At 38.8% G+C, this 22644-nt stretch overlaps 1 protein-coding gene across 2 annotated transcripts in view; it reads left to right on the top strand.

Moving 5' to 3' along the window:
• Nucleotides 1–17894, top strand: part of LOC306867288 (histone-lysine N-methyltransferase, H3 lysine-79 specific-like) — a 31905-nt gene extending 14011 nt beyond the window's left edge. The window contains exons 8-27 of one of the 2 annotated variants that reach the window (XM_079412885.1): nucleotides 47–102; nucleotides 249–328; nucleotides 733–801; nucleotides 1328–1434; nucleotides 1647–1688; nucleotides 1787–1879; nucleotides 2894–3128; nucleotides 3230–3343; nucleotides 3473–3564; nucleotides 4748–4849; nucleotides 4960–5097; nucleotides 5213–5338; nucleotides 5870–6318; nucleotides 6393–6639; nucleotides 6738–6810; nucleotides 7303–7865; nucleotides 7949–8157; nucleotides 8252–8316; nucleotides 8389–8991; nucleotides 13414–17894. In XM_079412885.1, the coding sequence (XP_079269011.1) occupies nucleotides 47–102; nucleotides 249–328; nucleotides 733–801; nucleotides 1328–1434; nucleotides 1647–1688; nucleotides 1787–1879; nucleotides 2894–3128; nucleotides 3230–3343; nucleotides 3473–3564; nucleotides 4748–4849; nucleotides 4960–5097; nucleotides 5213–5338; nucleotides 5870–6318; nucleotides 6393–6639; nucleotides 6738–6810; nucleotides 7303–7865; nucleotides 7949–8157; nucleotides 8252–8316; nucleotides 8389–8991; nucleotides 13414–13421 (3471 nt within the window). In that variant the 3' untranslated portion in view covers nucleotides 13422–17894. The remainder of the gene's footprint in view (nucleotides 1–46; nucleotides 103–248; nucleotides 329–732; nucleotides 802–1327; nucleotides 1435–1646; nucleotides 1689–1786; nucleotides 1880–2893; nucleotides 3129–3229; nucleotides 3344–3472; nucleotides 3565–4747; nucleotides 4850–4959; nucleotides 5098–5212; nucleotides 5339–5869; nucleotides 6319–6392; nucleotides 6640–6737; nucleotides 6811–7302; nucleotides 7866–7948; nucleotides 8158–8251; nucleotides 8317–8388; nucleotides 8992–13413) is intronic. The other variant, XM_079412886.1, reaches the window with a different exon arrangement.
• Nucleotides 17895–22644: the final 4750 nt, after the last annotated feature.

Here is a 22644-nt window from a genome sequence, read left to right as displayed (position 1 = left end):
GGGATGAAGTCTGTACGTACTGATGTTGTTTGGTCTTGTGCGGCAGCTGGAGAGGGGAGATTTCCTTTCAGAAGAATGGAGGGAACGAATAGCCAACACAAGGTATGATCACATACAGACTAGTTAGATGCTTATAACCAGTTAATTTTCTGATTTGTGAGTTTTTTGGATTGTCATAATTTTTTCAACCATTTGTGTGTTGCTTATGCGTCTTGTATAAGTCTATAGTCTGATGTGCTCTTTTACAGTGTTATTTTTGTGAATAACTTTGCCTTTGGTCCTGAGGTGGACCACCAGCTGAAGGAACGATTCGCCAACATGAAGGAAGGTACGTGGTGTCACGCGATTTAAAAAAGATGACTAAATAATAAGCAGGGTTGCACAGCAGATCAGTCAAATTGAAAAGCACGAGAGATGCTGTGTAATCTGTGTAATTTTATTTGCGGAAATTTTTTTTAATCAATTCAAATCACAATAATCACATTTGACCATTTTGTGCAGCCATAACATGAAGTAAATAGCACATGGCTGCTAACATTTAAAAAAGAAGGGGGTCTGTGTCCATGTAGCTCAAAGGCATTTGTGTCAACATGTCGTTCTTGACCTTTGACTCCAGTCAGGCTTGTTTTTTGGTTCGCATTGATCTGCAGATGTTGAGGAGATGATATGTGTTTAGGTTTTCGCCTCTCTATGTAACTTGGGAGTGTTTTGACTCAATTTCGTCTCTTGTAGGTGGAAAAATTGTATCCTCAAAACCCTTTGCACCTCTTAACTTCAGAATAAACAGTCGAAACTTGAGTGGTAAGTATAAAACGTCATACGTCCGGCTTCTCTTACAAAAGATGGTACTATACAATAACTGTCGTTAACTGTAAAGATATATTACTTTAGTTTCCATGGTAAAAGTAAGCGTTAAGATGCGGTCACAGTTAACGTTGTTTGGCGAAATTTCACAGGTTAAGTCCAGTCGTTCTGATTGGAATCTCCATGATCGTGAGTGTGGAAAAGCTGGTCATACAACTTAATGCAACTGATGTTTTTCCGTGCGAAATTTTACTAATGCGCATTTTACAATTACAGTGTCAATGTAGTATTTTATGAAGCACCACTCGCATAGAAGTCAAAACAAGCAGGTTTCTGTTGGACAACGTGGCAAATTTGCGTGAAAAACCTGAACCCAATGCGAAATCTGCGCAGGAAGGAGTTTCACCTTTACGTGAAATTCCCAGTTGTACAGATGTGCAGAGTTATACAAATTTTGCAGAGCAACGTAAATATGACCACACTTTTCCAATGTTTAATGGTCTTCAATGCTTTTTTTTTTAAGATATTGGCACAATAATGAGAGTAGTTGAGCTGTCCCCTCTGAGGGGATCGGTTTCGTGGACGGGGAAGCCAGTGTCGTACTATCTGCATACGATAGACCGCACCATAGTAAGTGTCCTTTCTTTTGTCACATGGGTTTTGTTGTTCCTCTTGATGTACAATGGATCTCTTATTTGCATTAGCCATTATTGCCAGGCAAATGACGTTGAGTGTGGCTTTCTCGTGTCACGCAGTCGCCCAAAAAGAAATTAATTTGAGCATCACATGTACTGATATCTAACCAAACGCCTTTTTTTTTTTTTTTTTTTTTTTTTTTGCAGCTTGAAAACTATTTTTCTAGTCTCAAAAATCCTAAACTCAGGGTAAGACTTGTTTGGTTCTCATGTTGTTTATGGGTTTTTAGACAAAATATCAAGCTAGATCTCTTCCCACAACACATGCGGCTTGTTTTCGGTTCCAGGAGGAGCAAGAGGCAGCCAGAAGGCGCCAGCAGAAGGACAGTAAGGAGAATAAGAGCAACACCACCACCCCGACCAAGCCCAAGGAGCACAAGGTAGACATTCAAGAGTTACTCGTTTATTTTAATTGGTTCATTTTATATATTCATATTTTATCTTATATATATATATATTTTTTTTTTCAATTTATCAATATTTTATTGCAATATTACATTTTGTTTTCAAATCATATATTATTATCTTTTATTAATTTCTGCCCAAGGATCCGCAAGTTAGACAAACAGGAATAACTATTTATCTTAATTGTATATATTTTAAATGAATTTATTTATAAATGTATTTTTTCAAATGTGTCTTTATATACGTGTATTTCAAATATATCTATTTATGAATGTATTTTTTTATAATTCATTATTTAATTATAATTTATTATTAATTTAAAATTATTATTATTTTAATTACATTTCTAATTAAAATTATGTATTTTATTTGTATATATTTTACATGTTTTTAATAATTTTTCAAATATATCTATTTTTAGATTTATTAATTTATTTTAAATGTATGTATTCATAAATTTTTAATTTGCCTAATTATTTGGATATTTATTTTTATTTAAAAATATATTTATTTTTTATATTATTATTATTATTATTATTATGCATTTTAAATTATTATTGTTTAATTACATTTCTATTTAAATTATGTACTTTAGTTTTGTATTTTAAATGTATTTACACATTTACTTCACGTATATCTATTTAAACATTTATGAATTTATTTTAGATTTATTTATTTTAAGTTATTACTTTTCTATTAATTAATTACATTTCTGCCTAAGTAGACCTACAGCAATCACGTTTATATCAAGTTTATCTATTTGTATATTCATTTAAAATCGGTTTATAAATTTGTTTTAAATTTCCATATTAATAAATGTTTATTTTATATTAATGTTTTTAATTAAATTTCTGCTTAAGGAGCACAAGGTAGACCTAAAGAAATCGCTATGTATTGATCTATTTATTTTGCGTATATACATTTGAAATGCATTTATATAAATTTAATTTATTTGTATTAATTAAAAATCTCTTTACCTTGTGCACCAGATGCTGCATGACTCTGGTGGTGAGGAGGAGCGCTCAAACTCGCACGTGCCAGTGAAACCGTCACCCAAACCCCGCCGGGCCAAACTGTTGCCCAGGGGCCGCAAGCTCAGCAACAGGAAGCGCGGGCGGCCTAAGAAGGCTGCTACTGCCACTGCAGCCGAGCGCAAAAGCAAGAAGAGCCAGAGCGCCCTTGATCTGTTGCACGCCAAGACCCTATCAGCGGCCCCCACTCAGGGTGAGACACTTACCGAAAACCATCATGCCCTTTGATGGCTATTTATCAGCATCAGTCCCTTGGCTTTGACATTGACTTTTGTGTTTTGGTTCAATCCACAGATGCATACAGGTCACCTCAGAGTCCGTTCTATCAGCTACCTCCCAAAGTGCAGCATTACACATCAAGCCAGCTTCTCATGGGCCCCACTCCACCAGGCCTGCAGGCTCTGCTCGGTAAGTTCTGCTCTCCTTTCATATTTAACATGAGGAGATCCATTTCAGTCCCACAGACATGCTCATGTATCTGCTCTAGTTACAAAGTCAATCACCCAGTTAACGAAAACCGCCTTGCTCTTGCTCTAGATAACATGAAAGTCCAGTACCTGCAGTTCATGGCCTACATGAAGACCCCACAGTACCGGACCAACCTGCAGCAAGCCCTTGAGCAGGAAAAGGTGAACCTGTCGTCTTAGTGTGTGTGTATATATTACTAATGATAAACATGGTTAACTATAAAATAATACAAATAAATCAATATATAACGTTTTATATATATATGTGTGTATATATATGTATGTGTATATATGTGTATATATGTATATGTGTATATATATGTGTGTGTGTGTGTAATTTTAACTGCATTCATTTTTAATCATCTCCATTATAATTATTAATAATAAAAAATGAATAAAATAAAATACACAATGATAACATTTATTATTTCTTAATTTGATTTGCTTAATAATAATAATAGTAGAAATAATAATGAATTTATTAGTGAGAAAATATTTTAGATATTTAAAAATTTATAAATAATTGCAATTGTGCATTTTTTGTTATTTTTTTACATTATTTAAAAAATGCCATAAATTGTATTTAAAATATTTGTTTAATAACAATACTACTAGTAGTAGAAATAATAATTCATAAGAAAACAAGGTATTTGTGTATGTTTAAATATATAATTATTTTTGTTATTCATAAATTATTTTGAAAATGATATTTTACTTTATATATACAAAAACACTAACAAAAATAAAATATTTATTTTTTATTATAACCTATTAATTAACGGTATTCCACAGTTTTGTGAATTTGTGAGCTCAGAAAATATATGGACTTTATGGTTTTGTCATAACATTGTTTTTAATAATAGTAGTAATATAATTAATTAGTGAGAAAATATTTTAGATCTTTAAATTATTATTATAAAAATTGTGTTTTGTAAGTTTTTTTTTTTTTTTTTTTTTTTTTTTTTTTTTGTATTTTAAAAATGCCATGCATTTTATTTAAAGTATTTGTTTAATAACAATACTACAAGTAATATAAATAATAATACATTAATGAGAACTAAATATGCTTATATATTTAAATATAATTTTTATTTATAAATTGTTTGTTTTTTTTGTTTTTTTTACTTTATTTGTTTTGCTTTATAAACACTAATAAAAAGAACAACTGAAAATATTTAAATAGTCTCTTTTTTTTGTGAATTTTCATTTTATAAATACAAGTGTAAAAATATGTTCTAATTTATTAACTAATTAGCAGTATTATCTCCCCCCAGTTTTGTGAACTCAGAAAATATATGGACTTTTTGTCATAACATTATTGTTTAACTTTTCTCTTCTGTCACAGCTGAGACACACAGAACTGTCCGGTCAAGCCCAGCAGCTGCTCAATGCTTGTCACGCTCATAAGGAGAGGATCAGAGACCTTTTCCAGTCCAAAATGGAGGAGGTAAGACTTGTTTCACAACCTAATGCGCTGTCTACCTAGACAACACTTTCAGATCTGTGAAATGTTGGCATCTGTCCTGAATGTAACCTCTGCTGCCGCCCCTCTCACAGCTGGGAGTGAAGGCGGTGACCGTGGAGGACCTGGTACAAGCTCAGAAGGAGATCATAGCCCACAACATGCAGCTGCGGGAGCAAACCAAACAGCTGGAGAAGGACATGGAGGAGCTCCGCGATCAGAGCCTTGTGCTGGTGAGTGATCCGCCACAAACCCTCATGTCCTGCCTCAACGGAGCAGAAGGATACTTATGATTCAAAAATTAAAGTTTCTGGCAGAAGTGGAACTGTATGTTTGTGTGTTTGTCAGCTGAAGGCTCGGTGTGAGGAACTCAAGCTGGACTGGGGATCTCTGTGTTTGGAGACTCTGTTGAAAGAGAAAGCGGCTCTACGAAGACAAATCTCAGAGAAACAGCGCCACTGTCTGGAGCTCCAGGTACTGACATGCACATTTTTCTCAGTCAGCTCAGAGCTAATAGGCCATTGCATATATACCATTGGTACAGTTGATGCTGTGGCACGCTGATCTTGGTGCTTGTGCAGGTTGCACTGGTTCAAACCTGGCCTGCAACATGGTACAATCTCATTTTCCCTCTCTGGTCTTTAGTAATTTCCTGTTTCCTCATACAGGCAGGTAAACCCTGCCAAGATGCATAAGGATGACAACCACACAGATTTTATGTTTTTGTAACCCTTGTGTTTTACATGAATGGTTATGACAACTTGCACGTGTCCGAACCATTTTATAACCAATTAAACATCTGAAAAAAGATTGCGAAAAAATATTTATAAGATTTTCTATTTTTCTTGCTTTTATCTTTCTAGTCATAGACTTGTTAGTAAATGTTCTGACAAAAGCTTGTTTACAGAAAACTGAACTAGCTCCTACAAGGATATTTTTACCATGAGCAGTGTGGGTTGGCTGTGTCTGTTTACATCAACGACGCCCCCTGGTGTTTCTTTGCAGATCAGCATTGTTGAACTAGAGAAGAGCCAGAGGCAGCAAGAGCTCCTGCAGCTCAAGTCTTACAACCCGTGTGAGGAGTCCCCCTACCAAAAGGTCCTTCCTGGTCCAGAGCCCCGGCCCACACTGGATTCCGACACCCCCAGACTCACCCCATACGCCTCTGCGGGGCTCAACGGCCTCAGCCCCGAACTATCCATCAACGGCACAGCCTCGCCGGGTTACGAGAGGGGCAATGGCAGCGGAATGGGCAAAAACGAGCTCCTCACCCGCTACCTGCCTATTTCCCCTGACCACGAAATTGTGCCGCCCACCCCAGACTCAAGAACCAGGCAGCTAGGGCAACCCCTGCCCGACTACACCCGCTTTTCTCCAGCTAAGATCGCCCTCCGCAGGCACCTCAACCAAGATTCGGCTGCCAATCAGTTTAGAGCCCATGGCAACATCCACCGGTGGGTAAAATTAACACATTTAGTTGACTTAAGTACTTGTTGATTGGTCACTGATCACTAGCGGCTCTTTTCAGGGGTGACACCGGTGCTGTTTCATCTCCAACTCTGGGATTAAAACATTCTTGCTCCTCACCCAGTTCAGCTGAAATTCAAGCGACCACCACACCCAAGAGCACAGATAAGGAAAAGAGCTCGGCTGCCCCCGGCGACACCATAACCAGTCTACCAATCAGCATCCCCCTCAGCACTGTACATCCCAGCAAACTTCCTGTCAGCATCCCACTGGCCAGCGTGGTGCTGCCGAACCGTGCAGAAAGATTGGTATGGATCTGTGTGGGAGGAAGTCATGATATACAGTCTTGTGGGTGTTTTCTGCAAACATTTTAGCAATTATTCAAGCTGTGGTTTTCTTTTGGCAGAGGAACACTCCTAGTCCAGTTTCGAATCTTGCAGGACAGAGCAATGGCAAGCCGCCTCTCACGCCTACCTCAGGTACAGTCCCGCTGCCTGCTTTGGTCTGCTTTGTTTGTCATAGATGAAGTTTAGCAGTTAGTGCACGTAATTCAAACCATTACACTAGGAAACTTGACTTTTGCCACGTTTTGGAAGTCAGCATTAAATAAAATTGCATGCTATTAATTAAGCCCTTTCAAAAATCCTAAAAAGTGGTTTTGAATGTGTCCCGTGGTGCTCACATGGGCAGTGTGTTTAATTCCGACTTGTGACCATTCCTGATCCAATTTTCCCCATAATTTCCTGTGCATAAATATAAAAAGAACATTCAACTCTTAAAACATCTGGAATTCTGAAATTTAATTCACAGAACCAACGAGTCTCCATACGTTTAAATGTAACTTTTGCATATTGTCATAGACATTGGGAGGCCTGTAGTCAGAAAGAGTTGAGAACGTCAAATCTAATCTAACATCATCCATCCATGTAGTTTACATACTTTAGTACTGTACTAAATCCATTTCCTCTTAGGGTATTCTTCCAGCTCAGGGTTGGTGAATGGCTCTCACTTCGCCATGATGACTGAGGACCAAGACTGTGACGTTGCATCCCCTCCCCCTCATAGCACTCCCATCATGGGCCTCCAGCCTCGCGGCTCTGGCCTCAGTCCTGCGCTGGGAACCGGAGGCGTACTGCAGTATGCTGACGGCCCACCGAGGCTTCCCCCCGAGGACGGCCATGACCGGCAGGGTCCCGAATCTGACACGGAGCCCTTGGACAGCGAGGCTCGTCGCCGTATCTTTTTCTCCTCGTCCTCTTCTTCCTCCTCATCTTCGTCCTCCACAGGAGGCTCAAGGCTCCACCACGGGTCGGTAAGGCAGGGTCACCATCACAGTAAGCACCATCACCACCACCACCACCATCATCATCATCACTCTCCGAGCTCCCACAGCCAAGAGGGGCGGAAACGAGGGCGGCGGAAGCGCAGCTCCTCTGGGGCCATTCCCATTAGCGGATCCCCCAAAAGAAGGGCATTTCCGGGACTTGGCTGCTCAAGCCATTCTTCTGGATCACCGCTTAATATCAATTCAATGGTGAGCAGACAAAAAATGGCGTTTGTTGGTATTTCTAAAACTTACGATTGGCCTGAAATCAGACCAAAAATTTATTTTACCAGGTGAACAACATAAACCAGCCTTTGGAGATCTCCGCCATCTCTTCCCCGGAGCAGTCAGGACGAAGCCCGTGCGGGACAGATCTAGATCAGCCTCCTGTGCTCAAAAGAGAGCGTCCCCTGGAGCTCAACAACACAGGTCGTTATTCCTCCACCCCTAGTTCAGATGAAGAGGGTGGCAATTTTGCCCCGGACACCTCTAGTTCAAGCCGGTAATTGCTCTTTTCTTTCAAATCCAGTTCATTAGTGTGTAAACTTTGCAGATCATCGAAAAGATGGTTGATGGACAACTGTTTTCTCTTTCAGAATTGAACGGAAAATCGCCACCATTTCCTTAGACCGAGATGGACCCATCAGAGATGTGGAAAGGGGTAAGTGCAGTGCACTTTGACTTATGGACATGACTCCACCAGCTATTTCTCATGGAACGTGGCACTTTACAGGCTCACAAGGACGTAAATCAGGTGCCAGTAGCGTGAGCAGTGAAGTGTCATCATCCTCCGGAGCCAGCAAGTGGAAATCCACCTTCTCCCCCATCTCTGACCCTAAGCCAACTCCTCCGGATCTCCGCCAGGGTGGCTCGCCATTCGGTGTGGGGGCTTCCCGAGGCGGTACGGACTCTGACTCGGACCAGAAATCACAGAGGAGAGGAGAACGTGAGCGTGAGCCTTACGGGAACTCGAACCTCTTCCTCAGTCAGGATGGTGGTGGTCGCTCAGTCGTCAATGCATCGGAGCGGCCGCTGCAGAAACAGAAATTGCGGGAATGGGACCTGAAATCTGTAAGCGGATTGGCCAGCCAGAATCTCTTTATATCAGCCGCGGCCAGTGGAGGCATCTTGAGTGGGAAAGTGGGTGGGGCCGCCACGGTTTCTGCTGCCACCTCAGTGGGACAGTACTTCCCCCTGGGTGGGGCTTCGGTCCTCCAGTCCTTATTTGGAGCTCAGACGCCCGGACCTGCCACCGGCGGAGCCCCCCGGTTGGTCAACGGACATTCGGCGCTCAGCAGTTTCTCCAGTGCCGGGCTGGCAGGGGGCGCTGCAGGAGGTGAGTTGGATATCTTCGGTCTCTTTTATCCGGTGAATATTGAGCTCATGGTCAGAACAGTCGCTTGGGTGTAAAGAAAAGGTAAGTTAAGGCCCAGCGCTGCCACCTTGCCTGGCTCTCCCACACTGCTTGCTGTGCTGACTGTGCAAAGGCTACAGCTACACACCTAGAGGAAGTGACAGCAGGTTGCAATAAGGTGATTTTCACGGAAACATGTCCAACATATATTTCACCCCAAAATCGAAAAGGAAAATGTATATGTATAATTAATATTTTTTCACGCTTAGCAAGTCTTTTTGCTGTCTTGTTTCTTCTTTTGATTTTGCTGTGAAATATAACATTCTTGACATGCTTTGTGGGATTCACCCAATGAAACATTTTTACTATTTGAATGCAAAACTTACAAATCTCAGGCCTTTTAAATCATTTTCACTGGCCTTGATTGGTGTAAACTGCTGATTTAAAGGCCTGTGAAAATGTTAGCGCCGTTAAGCTCTCTGTAGTTTATGAGATTGGCGAGAAACTCTTCGACTTTTATGGCTGTATTTCAAGCCTTCATATTTTCTCTGGGTGTTTGTTTTAATTGCAGGTCTTGTTTTTGGGTCTTGAGACATTTCACTGTGTACCAGCACCTCACAATCCACAAAGATGAAATTAGTTACTTGAATAATCCTACTACACCATAGATAGATAGATAGATAGATAGATAGATAGGTCAATTATCCTGCTTATAACTACGGTTGCCACACCTCAAGACATTGATCAGATGATATATTTCAAGGCATTCGTCCAGTTTTTCTACTTAAATCACTATTGTGAGTCGGATTAGTTCTTCTGCATCTCATCCAATGCCTCCCTTGCTAATTCCAAAACGTAATTTTAAACCGTAACGGAGGCTTGAGCCGTTAATAGCAGACTAATGCAGTTAATACAGTTAATAACCAAGTTATTCAGCAGCAATGTCTCTAACATTAGTTATAGTGAAACTTAAAGTTAACTTTCTTCACGAACAGCGCCGTTGTTACCTCGCTTGTGAGAAGTCATGAACTTTAATTTGTTAAACTGTTACTGATAAAATCGTCAGAGTAGCGCTAACAACATTAGCGCATCTGTTAACGTGTGCAAAACTGTCTGTGAGGGAGAGAGAGTGGGAGAGATAGCTTATGTGCTTTCCGTACATAAAACGTAATTTTGTGGCAAAAACATGGATATAATCTGTCGTTTGTATCCTTATGATTACTATATTTATTTGTTTGGCCAGTGTGGGTTTTGGTTCTTTTGCTGTTTTAGGCTGTAAGGACCTTTTTGAAATAACGCAAATAATTTGGCGAAGTGAAATGGACATGTAACGCGCTGCCTGGAACTACGTTCGCCGTGCATTTCCCTGAAAATAATTGCACACCTTAGAACGTTTGTCAGCCAATCAGATTCAAGCATTCAGCGGCCCCGTAGCATAAATTGATATATTTCTCTATGCGTTCTTGTGAAACGTCATTGCCCAAAAACCCGCGTAATTTTCAAAATATTACTGTTATTGTCATGAAATTTAGTTTTAAGTTTTTTTAGGCTAGAATGTAGTTTAAAACTCAAATCTGCGTTTTATTTATAAAGAATAGCGCAATTTTAAAATTTGCTGATTTCGGCGCTCCATGCGCTCCGTGTTCATGTGTCCGCCTAGAGCAGCCTTAGCTCGGCTAGTCCTTCTGACATTTGCTGCTGGCTCTGATGTCTCTGTAGTAATTAATCATGAGATGCAATTCGTTTTGTGTATATTTAACAGGCATTCGTGGTCTCATGAATCTATTTGTTCCCGGTCATATCGTTTTGGCTGAGCACAAAGTTATGTTTAACTTTATATATTTTAAACCTTACCGTAGTACAGCGCTGACTTTGTAGCATACGTTTGCTCTTATATAAGCCTCTTATACTTTGTACTTATACTTTTATAATGGCTATTATTGTTCACTAAAACTGACATTTTACAAAAGAGGCAGTCGATCGCTACTTTCCGGTATACACCACACCTATCAAGTAAGGGTACTGTTGGCGGTGGAAACGCAAGCTGGATCAGGGTGTTCAGTACCCTACCGTACCGTACTGACCCGTACCGCTCGGTGGAAACAAGCCATAAGAGGAAGGGGTGATCGTGCTCCGCGCTGCCGTCAGAACTGATGTTTGTATACGGAAATCTGTCGCGCCACAACAAAGAGCATCAAAATGGCATTTATTGTCTGAATTTCCTGAAAAAATTAAACAATTTGTTCGTTACACATGCGTACCGAACCGAAAGGCCCGTACCGAAAATTTTTAGTATGAATACATGTACCGTTTCACCCCTAATTTAGACAGATGTATATAGTTGGATAGGCAAGTGTAGAAATTAAACTATACGTAGCTATTATCTCCATGAAAGCTTTAAATTCATACACACACTTGTATTAATTGCAAATCGTTAATTATATTTTATGTACCATATAGAAGAGGTGTGTAGCTCTCAGGTTTGGTGTGAGGTGCTTCTGGTGCATCAGCGCAGTGCCTCGTCGCTTTATCAGTGCTTGTTTGTTGGACTGGCTTGCTGCTGTGCACAATCTGGCTGAGCCCCCATCTTCTGTCTCTGTCTTTTGCTCCCTCTCTGTGCTGTATGTCTGCAGGGATTTTTCACCACATGGTGCCTTCAGTCTCCTCACAGCAGTCTGGGGCCAATCTTCCAGGCCCCGGGGCCCTCAGTTCCCAGCAGAGGCATCTGGACACAAACCCCAAAGTGGGGGCCTCGTTCTTGGCCTCTGGCCCCTCGCAGCACAACCGCACACAGACAGTGCTACATGCTCCCTCCCCACCCACTCTCGCCCTCCCTCCGCCCCCTCCCCTCATGTACGCATCCTCCGCCGCCCCGTCCCAACCTTCCTCCCCGCGTCCCGAGCGCCACCAGTCCTCAAGGCCGCAGCCGTCCCTCCCCGCCTCCACCTCCTCCCCGTCTCTGGCAGCCACATCTGCTTCCTCCACCTCCTCTGCTTCCTCCCGGCCCTTCACTGTGCACTATCCCCCGCACCTGCCACCTCCGCACCCTGCCGGCAGCGCAGGTTCAGGTGGGGCTGGGATGTCTTGGAGGACCCTGGGTATGCAGGCGTCCTACACGGCCTCACAGATCCCCGGCAATCGCCCCAGATAGGACACGTCCAGATGTAGGAGGGTGGGGGGAGGGGCCGTTTGAAAATAGACTAATACTAGACGGACACAGGGAAGCTACTGCGCTCTGCCAGCTGTTATGTTATGAGTCCCAACAAAGTATGTGGTGTTGGCATGGAAATGGGCTACATGCTTTGCTGCTTTTCTTTTCTTTTTTTTTTCGTAGCTGCATTTCTTGCAAGTTTTTTGAGTTTTAGAAACCAGCTGTTAAGACTATTTATGTCAGAATCGCCGTTTTGTTTGAAAATATCATTACATGTTCAGGGCTCAACAATATGAAGAGTGAATCGGTGTGATTTCTACCTTTACTAGCCCACAAAAATGCTATTTTATTTTACGTAGTAGGAATACACAAAACGTATTAATGTATTTTTGTAAGTGTTTGAAAAATATTTATTTTTTTCATTAAATGTTACCCCTGTCGAAAAAGGTAATTTAAAATGGCTAATTTAGATATTTTACTATGTTTCAAATAAATAGTAGAATATTTCAGTAATTTTATAATGTAACTAAATTAAACTTTTTTTGATGGTTTGATTATGACGGTTTATTGTGCAAAATCTAATTGAGATACAATATAAAAAATATATCATTTCGTAATTTTATTATTAATTGATTAAATATGTGAGAATAATTTGAATAGCTTATTTAACTTTGTTAATTTTTGATTCATGTTATTTTATATAATATTAATAAATTATGAATTAAATAAAACCAAAAGGAAGGCCAATTGACTGAAATTTTGCTAATAAAAATATTTGTGATGCTGCACATTTTTAGTATGCAGAATGTTTTCTACTGTAATTTATAAAATATGAGCCAATTCATTAATAGTTAAATAGAATATTTTTGATTCATAATATAAAGTATAATATAAAATATCAACTAATTATCAAACAACTTAAACATTTAATTTATTCATATTTTTATATTTGTAAAGAAATCGTGTTTTGCACAGTAAGCCATAATAATCGTCCAGGAAAAATGGTTATAAAATAGTTTGTATTATTTCTGTTGTATGTAATATTATTACTTTTATAAAAAATAATATTTAATTCAGAATTTTTAGCCCATTGTATATGATGTTTACAAGCAAGTTCCTCTTGCAGAAACCGTTTTAAACATCACAGTCCAAATACATAAGTTTGTCAGGCTTGTAAATTGTTGAGCCCTGATGTTGATGAAATATGTCCACATCTCGTGTAATTCCTGGATTTTACCCCCGACTGGTTACAGGTAACTGAAGAAATCTACCTCAACCCAACATAACCTATGCAATGGACAGGTGTGGACCAATGGGCTCGACTCGCTCACCGGTGCTCAAACATTTGCTAAAAGACGCCACTGTAAAACTGGCATGGGTATCAGAACTTATCACAGGTGCAGCTTAACACACACACACACACACACACACACAGACACACACACATACAGCCCCTGAATCTCATTCAGATTGACACAGTATGCCGCTTCCTTGTTTTCCACAGTGTTTTAAGGTGGCACCATGTTGGGCTGATGGCTAACAGCCATTTATCAATAATTGTGAGTTTAGCACAGCCTTACTGATGGATGGTTTACTAAATTTGCAGCCGCCATCTGGTGGATTCACAATCGATGACACAGGAAGTGTTTTAAATGTCAGGAACATAATTACAGTCAGTCCGGTTTCAATGAGCCGTACACAAAAACAAAAAAAAGACTTGTGAATCTCTGTAACCTTGCTGCTGTTATCAGTGGAAAGAAATGTGGCTTTTTGTGATTGACAACTATTCAGATGGACTCCATGAAGCCCCTGGAGCCTGATACTGTTCCCATGCTGGGACGTCACTCTTACAGCCTGAGCTTGTGCTGTGAACTCACTATTTTAGTAAAACTGATGTTAACAAATCTGTCCGATAGTGTAGTAGTCACCTTTGCTTGGACATTTCAACTTATTACATTACTCATCATATTAATGAATTGCCTTATAAGGTGGAATATGTTGGAAACCACAAGCTCCAGCTGTATAAGGGTGTGAATCTCCAAGGGATATTTTGCCTCAAAAAGACGACTATTTGAAATTATTGCTTAATAATAAAACCAAGATTTTTTTGGTAATTGTGAAATTTTTCATGACCGTTAAGCACATTTTCCCTAAATTCTCATTACAATAATGCAAAAAAAAAAAAACAATGCATTTGTCATGTACTGTAATTAGAATTAGGATTTTTTTTACAATCATTACACACACACACACATATATATATATATATGCTTAGCAGTTATACATAATTTAGTTAAATTGCAATACTATTTTGCATTGCAGTACTAAACATGCTTATTGCTTGTGAAAATGTTTTGCAGTACATCTATAACATTTTTCTTGTATTACAGTATTGGGAGGTGAAATTGATTGTCATGAAAATCAAGTCACTACAAAAAAAAACTGCTTTTTTTATGAGTAGTATTTTATTTTTATTATTTAACGTTCCTTTTTGGGGTGAAATATGACCAGGCATGTTCTTGGTGGGCTTCATGAAATGCACCAATAATTAATTTAATTTTTACACTGGATAAATTACCTGTGGAGCTGTTAATGACCAACGTATTAAAACAGCATGTCATTTTAAAAATGTAAGTTTTTATTAATCAAAGGGAAAAATTTAAATTTTACATGCATGTAAAATAAATTATAATTAAAACAAATATATGAAACAAACACAAATGCACCTTCCAGGAATCCACGATTAAATCACAATCTGCAGGGAGAGAAGTAGTTAGAGCCACAGAATGAGCGACAGGCCTGTAAGGAGCTATTTAATCAGGTTAGTTACTTTAACTAGCAGATCTTATTGAATCACTACGTTCACCGTTTGGTTTAGGGCCCTGTTTTAATACTCAAGCTTCCATGTTCCTAACAGTTACTGCTGAACCTCTAATACAATGCACATATTTTGTTCAATCGGAACGCGGTGTCTTACACGGTACAGGCTTATTCAGGTGAATCTGGTGCTGAACCCATATTCCTCGCAAATTTAATTGGTGTTTTCCTTCGGATTAACGAATCTGATGTTGTCGTGGTGCTCTTCGCAACCTGGAAAACCAGCACACACTTGTACATACAAACACACTGATTAAAAGATGTACACACACTGGGAAAATGCAAGATCACAAAACGACAAACTACTGGGCAACTTCAACTCATCCTTTTGTTTCTCTTTTATTCCTATGTGTATGTTTTTTTCTGTACTGTGAATGGTAGTCTCTCTTGGACTGTATAATTGTGTATATATTAATTGGGTTATTTATCATTTTAATTTTCTGTCTTTTTGTTATTTCTTTTGGTTTGTGATTGCTCTTATTTTGTATTGGAGAAGAGCACAACATGTGCAAAGTGTATGTACTTGACTCGCAGTCTAAAAAAATGGTGCTACAATCTGTACAACTTTAGACTGTGCTTATTTATATTAAGATCATCATCAACAACAAAAAAGAAATGAATAAAGGTTTTTGGTGGTGCTTTTACACAGGGATGTTTTCAAGCCTTGCGGCATTTATTTTTTTCAATATTTATAATGTATTATTTGGTGCCCAGCATGAAGCAGTCCCTGCCTGTTTGGATCAGTGCCGTTTTATATAGAAGAAACACCTTTTGATCTTAATCAAACTTAGAGGCGTGAAAGTACATTGCAGAACTTTATAGGATAAAACTTTTTCTTTTAAAGTATTTACTTCAATGGTGCTCTGAAATCGACCTGTGAGACGGGTACTGAATGCTTTTAATTACGCATATGGCACACTGTTGAAACTGGTGCCATGTGGCATTTCGTAACATTTTTGATTTCTCGTAAGGAGAATGTGTGCTAAGCCTGTTTGCCTACCATCTTGGGCCCGTACGGCTCGGTGCTGTTTCTTAAAATCATTTTCTTCACAAATGTAAAGCAAACGGCTTCATCTTACACAAACTGGTGCTGTTGTTCACACAGATGTCGAAAATACCAGTGCGCCCGTACCAAAACTACAATCCACTATTAAAGCCTGTCCTAGAGTGCGTTGTGTAACCTAGAGTTTGAGCCTATTGCATATCGTGATGTAAAGTTGTTCTGATGTGACCGGTCGTAGATTTGGCTAGTGTTTCGTCAGTTGGCTAGTACTAGTGGTTGACCGATATGGGTTTTCCAATGACTGTTATCATATCTAGAGAATAGGCTAATATAATGACGTATGTGAAATATCTGGACAATAAAATGGGTAGTTCACCAAAAAAAAAAAAAAAAAATGACGTTGTCATTGTTTATTCACCCTCGTGTCGTTCCAAACCTGTACGACTTTATTCTGCGGAACACAAAAGAAAATATTTTGAAAAATGCGTAAAAAAACTGTTTTTGTTCACACAATGTCAGTCAATTTGGGAGATTTCCGCCTGCCCGATATATCGGTCTGTCACTAACTGGTACAGCGTTAAATAATAGTCATTTGCGTACAACATCACCAACTTGAAGACAAAGCAGGAGTGGATGTCCTCATTGGTTTGCGTCCTTATTTCCTTTATTGTGTTTTTGTTGCTTAAGTGTGTGCTCAAGGAAAAATCAACCTCACCTAAGCTTTAGTCAGAATGCGGTGTAATAGACTATGGTGTATAATGATATTAAAAAACAAAACAAAAACAATGTGTAAATGTGGTCTTTCTGTCCAATTAACATGAGGACATTTTGATGAAATAGGATATCGACCAGTACATGAGTACATTGTTACCAGCACTGTTTTTTTTTTTTTTTTTAATATAGTAATTAATAGTCATTGTTAATGTTACTTGTTTTAATGGCCAATTTGTGTTTTGATGTCTTTGCGACTGTTTATTAATGATGGTTTTATGATTTGGTAATCCTGACCATTTGGATACTCTATAGAACAGTAAGGTGCTCTCCTACACTTTAAACGGAAAATGCAGCTATAAAATTCATGCACCTCTTGCATTATAAGGGGTAAACATTTAATAAACGTCAGTGCAAGCTTTGCTTGTTTTACTTCATTGTAATGTCTTATTTGAACTCTCTTGTCCATAGACGCTGTTTTCTGTTGGGGTGGAAATTCTTCAAATTGATGTTAAGCTATTTAAAATGTAAACGAATCATAATTCTTGATGTTGCGTTTTCTCAGGTACATGTATGAGGTTGCATTGCAAAAGGCAACTCAAATCCTTTTTGCATGTTATAAATAGAATAAACAATGTTCTGAATATGTAAATTTAGATAGGTCTAAACATGTAAATTAATATAGGCTTTGTCTAGTGTCTCAGGAACGTCAGTTCTGGCTTTGTTAATAGTTTTGCATATTGAAAGGGAATGTTGAAAATATTGGCTGTCTTCCTAGATGACCGATATAAATGAGATTGCTTTACTGTGCATTATTTACCAGTGATAGAAACTTCCACTGAACGGCATATACTATTTTGTAGTCACCAACTCAAAGTTTGTCTGCTGTAATTTGTCCCTTTTAAGTTATTATTTGTAATACATGCATTCCTATTTTCAATTAATCACATTCGTATGCTTTTTCATGGTTCAGTAGAAATATCACAGGATAATTGTGCAACAACAGTAAACTCCTAAGAGTTGTCATGTTTGTGACACTGTTTGGTGCTTTGAATTTAAAGACTTATAACCACAGCCTAATTCAGTTGATAAGTTTTTAAATCTCAGCTTTTTGTTAACAAAGTTAATAAAGTGTTTCTAATGAAAGCTCAGTTTGATCAGTTTATTTTTTTATTGCCTTACTAGCATAATGTACAAAGATTAATGTCCAGCTGGAAAAGGTAATAGCACAACCATTTAGAAATATAACAATTGCAACCCAATTTAAAAATGCAATGCAGTTGAGCTTTTGTGAAGGTCACTATACCGTGGCCACATTCCCTCTGGCCTGCTGATAAATGGCAATAAGATTTGCTGGATGAAATTTTAAAAATGTAATGTTTTTGATATACAATGAAGATCATTCCCTTGCAGCAACATTAAAAAAAAAAAAAACAAGAAACCTTTCTGCTCTTCGGTGTACTTGCCAAACAGGCCTAAAATACTCATCTGTTTTGAGAAATACTTATCTTTCAAGAGAGCACTTGCAGTTTGATTTACCAATATATACTTAACTTAACAACATTTAAAGTATAAAAGTGTTAACGGTTTTGTAGAAATGCATCACATTATACTAGAAATCATGAAACTGGAATAAGCTTGTAAGCACTCAAGAAATACCCCTTTCATCTGGAATCCCAGATATGGGAAACAATCAAGCATTTTGTCCTCTGTGACTTGTTCCTGTTCTTTTGGCTAAAAGATACCTGCCTTATCTTTTGGGACTGGAGAAACATCTAGCAAACCAGCGCTAGAAGGACCTTGAAAGTCTGAAAAACAAGTGCAGCTGTATGTCTTCCAGAGATCAGGGCTAGGAGTAATGAAAGGATTATTGTTGCTGTTCCTTTGACAGTCAGCAATTCCCCCAAGTCAACCTTTAGCACTTCTAATTTCAGGGCTTTTTGCCTTCATCATAAAAGATAGATAGGTAAATGTTAGATGAGGGAATTGGCGCAGGCATATATGAACCTAGGTCCCCTTAAGCACTACGGCTCTTATGTGTTGTAATCACCCTTGCATATTTATATTACCGATCTGTAAATATAATGCCCAGCAAGGCACATAAACTCAGGTTGCTAGCAATAAACTAAAAGTTGCAGGTGTCATGGCACTGTCTTGTCTAAATGGTAACCCGTGTTTTGCAGAAAGTCTTGCAACTTTGAAAAGCCATTGAGATTCTCTTGAGAATTTTGCAGTACAAGGTTTGCCATATAGACACAACAGTGCCCCTGTTCATTGTTTTTGGATCAACTCATTGCAGGGTTTGAACCTACACCCTTTCAGTTACTGACCCAGATATGCCCTTTTACCATGCAATGTTTAATGAAGTCGAGCAAAATATAGTAATTTACAATGGGGATAACAAAAATGTACCCCAAGAGATGAGGACTCTTTCAGAAGTCTAACTGCACCCTATGGGAATGAAATGAAGAAATTATGTACAAATTTAAAAATACAACTTTGTTGCAATTTACCAAGAAGGAGGACCAAACAATTATGCACTACTACAGCTGTGTGTCTGACACTCTTCCATCTACACTTTTCCATTGTCTGGAAGAGTTCTTCCTCACCTTATCAAAGCTCAAAGGCATGTGATGTCCATTCACTATCCCTCGAAATTCACACATCCACCACATGCCTCGAATACCCACTGTTACTCCAAGGATGAGCTTTCTTCTTTCTCCACTCAGGAGCACAGGAGGGGGGTGTATATAAAACACATGCCCGCTGTTGACCAGAGGTGGGTAGAGTACCCAAAAACTGTACTCAAGTAAAAGTACTTCTAGAAATATTTACTCAAGTAAAAGTAATAGTCTGAATAGTTACTTGAGTAAGAGTAAAAAAGTATCGGATAAAAAACTACTCAAGTAGTTAGTTACTAGTTACTTTGGATCATATAGGTACTGAATATAGTCTACATTTTTGTAACGTGTGTATACAGACACACACACACACTGCCGTTCAAAATATATATATATATATATATATTTTAATGTAATTTATTTCAGTGATGCAAATCAGAATTTTCATCAGCCTTTACCCCAGTCTTCAGAGTCACATAATCCTTCAGAAATCATGTTGATTTATTATCAGTGCTGCTCTTTTTAGCTTTCTATTCATCAAAGAATACTGAACAAAATGTCACAGGTTCCAAAAATATTAAGCAGCAAAACTGTTTCCAACACTGGTAATAAATCGATATATTATAATGATTTCTGAAGGATCATATGACTCCGAAAACTGGAGTAACAGCTGATGAAATTTCTGATTTGCATCACTGAATTAAATTATATTTTAAAGTAAATTAATTATGTATTATCCTATAACCTCTGACACTGAAACCTCTGAAACGCCTCACGACTGCTCTGAACATAACGAAACAAATGCATATTGACGGATCTTCTGTTCTGCAAAATGTAAACAAATGTAGCCTATATTTTTGCAAGCGTAAATATTGTAAAAATATGAATATTAATTGTGTCTAGAACTAGAGCTAACGCGGGTTCCGCGAGTGTTCATTTCATACTCTGTGACAGCTTATTTAATGTATAAATTATACATTGTACTTAATGTAAGGTACATATACAACAAACTGGTAATGCCATAGTGGTATCGTGGCCTATACCTGTGGAACAGTAGACAGCACACGCGGTGTTCATCTAATAAAGATCTTCATATAGCTCTAGCAAACAAGCCTTTGCAGATTTGCTTTCAACTGACTGTAGATCCAAAGCCACGTCTTCAGCGCTCTTGATGTTCATAAACTCTGTTATCTGAGTGAGAACCGCTTCAGAGACTCAGCGCGTGCGGCAGGGAACTGAACGAATCATTCAAACTGATTCGCGAACCGATTCACTGGTTTGCCAACTGGTTTGATAAAGCCTTTAAACAGAATCGACTCAAAAGAATGAATCATTCACGAATGGGCATCGTTCATTGCCCAGAGAAAAGTAGACGGCGCGTTTGGAATAAACCGAAGCATTTTTAACTTGTATTGCATTAAGATACAGTAACGAGAGGAGAGTCGCCCACAGTAGGCCGAACGAAGTAAAAGTACCGTTTTTTCTCTAAAAATATACTTGAGTAAGAGTAAAAGTACCCATTTTAAAATATACTCTAAAAGTATAGTTACCCAAAAAATGTACTCAAGTAAATGTAACGAAGTAAATGTAACTCGTTACTACCCACCTCTGCTGTTGACCCACCCTAAATCAAGTGCTTGGTTTCTCTGCGAGTGAATCAGATGCTGTTCCACGCAAGATTTTGGCTGGTGCTTTTGCTGACTCTGGCGACTGGGCTATATGGTGCCAACGTAGGACACGAAGAGCAAGATAACACCCCGAAGGTCACCCAACTATCAGGTCAGTCTCTTCCATTTGTCCCGAATCGGTGTCTTCAGGTATGTTGATGCATAAAAGGGATATTCACACCAAAATGAAAATTGTCATTAATTATTCACCCTCATGTCGTTCCAAACCTGTAAGACCTTCGTTCATCTTCCGAACACAAATTAAGATAGTTTCGATGAAATCTGAGAGCTTTCTGACCCGCCATAGACCGCAATACAACTGACAAATTCAAGGTCCTGAAAGGTAAGGACATCATTAAAATAGTCCATGTGACATCAGTGGTTCAACCGTAATTTTATGAAGCCAAACAAAAATAATGACTTTATTAAATAAATAATCTCTTCTGTGTCAGACTTCGACGTGCGTTCAAGATAGTACCACGATACATGCATGTAATGCTGCTGACGCAGGAACCGCGCTCTGACGTAGAACCAGATGCGCTGCACCTTGTTTGCAAGCAGATGAATGCACATGCACATGTCCTGGTCCTGTCATGAATGTGCAATGAAGTCTGACAGGAAATTGTTGATAAAGTCGTTATTTTTGTTGTAGCTTCATAAAATTAAGGTTCAACCACTGATGTTACATGGACTATTTTAACGATATCTTTCTTTACCTTTCTGGGCATTGAATTGTAGTAGTTACGTTGCTATTTATGGAGGGTCAGAAAACCTAAGATTTCATCAAAATATCTTTAATTTGTGTTCCGAAAATGAACAAAGCTCTTACAGGTTTGGAACAACATAAGGGTGAGGTAGTTGCAGATATGGTACGCGTATCAGTGTCCCGTCCGTCAGTGAACAGCCAATTGGTCCATCTGCCCATTCAACACATTCCACTGAAGACATGCCATGTGATGAAGAGCAACTAGCTCACAGTCGTGCCATGGATGACTTCCTGTCAGCCCTGAACAGGGAGAGTGAACTGGGGAAGATGGATTCCCAGCAGTTTGGAATGTGTTCATCTGGAAATTCAAATTTGCAGATTTCACATCTAGTACAGAGTTTGGACCAAAAACGAAGTGGCCTCAAGGGTGTACATGCCATAAAAGGTAAATCCATTTTTCTCGGCTTCGTAATTTAATTTCCAGCTAAACCCTGGTTTAAGTTGGATGTTCATCCTTCTCGAATAGTTAACATCATTAGTTGAGTTGTGGTTATTTTTTTAGTAGATACTTGAGATGCTGAGAAGGAAGGAGAGATGACTTTAACCCTCACATTCCCAAGGCATGCTCAACCAACCAGCCAAGCCTCTGTGTTCACTGAATCCTGTTCAGTGTCGATTCCATTAAAGGAGATGGTTTGAGAGTGAAATTCAACAGTCATTCCATCCATCCAAATACACAGGTTAACGTCATGATTTATGATTTCATGTTTTTGACACTTTTAGACTTATGGTAGAGAATGAACATGAAATGATGGGGTGAAAATGGGGCAACAGGACTATGAAATGTCATATTGCATACCTACATTGCATAGTATTCTTCCTCAACTGGGTAAACATTA

The sequence above is a fragment of the Barbus barbus genome (assembly GCF_936440315.1).
Source record: "Barbus barbus genome assembly, chromosome: 49".
In the NCBI taxonomy this organism is placed as follows: Eukaryota; Metazoa; Chordata; class Actinopteri; order Cypriniformes; family Cyprinidae; genus Barbus; species Barbus barbus.
Note: the sequence above shows the minus strand (reverse complement) of the source record. Positions and strands in the feature narration are given on the sequence as shown.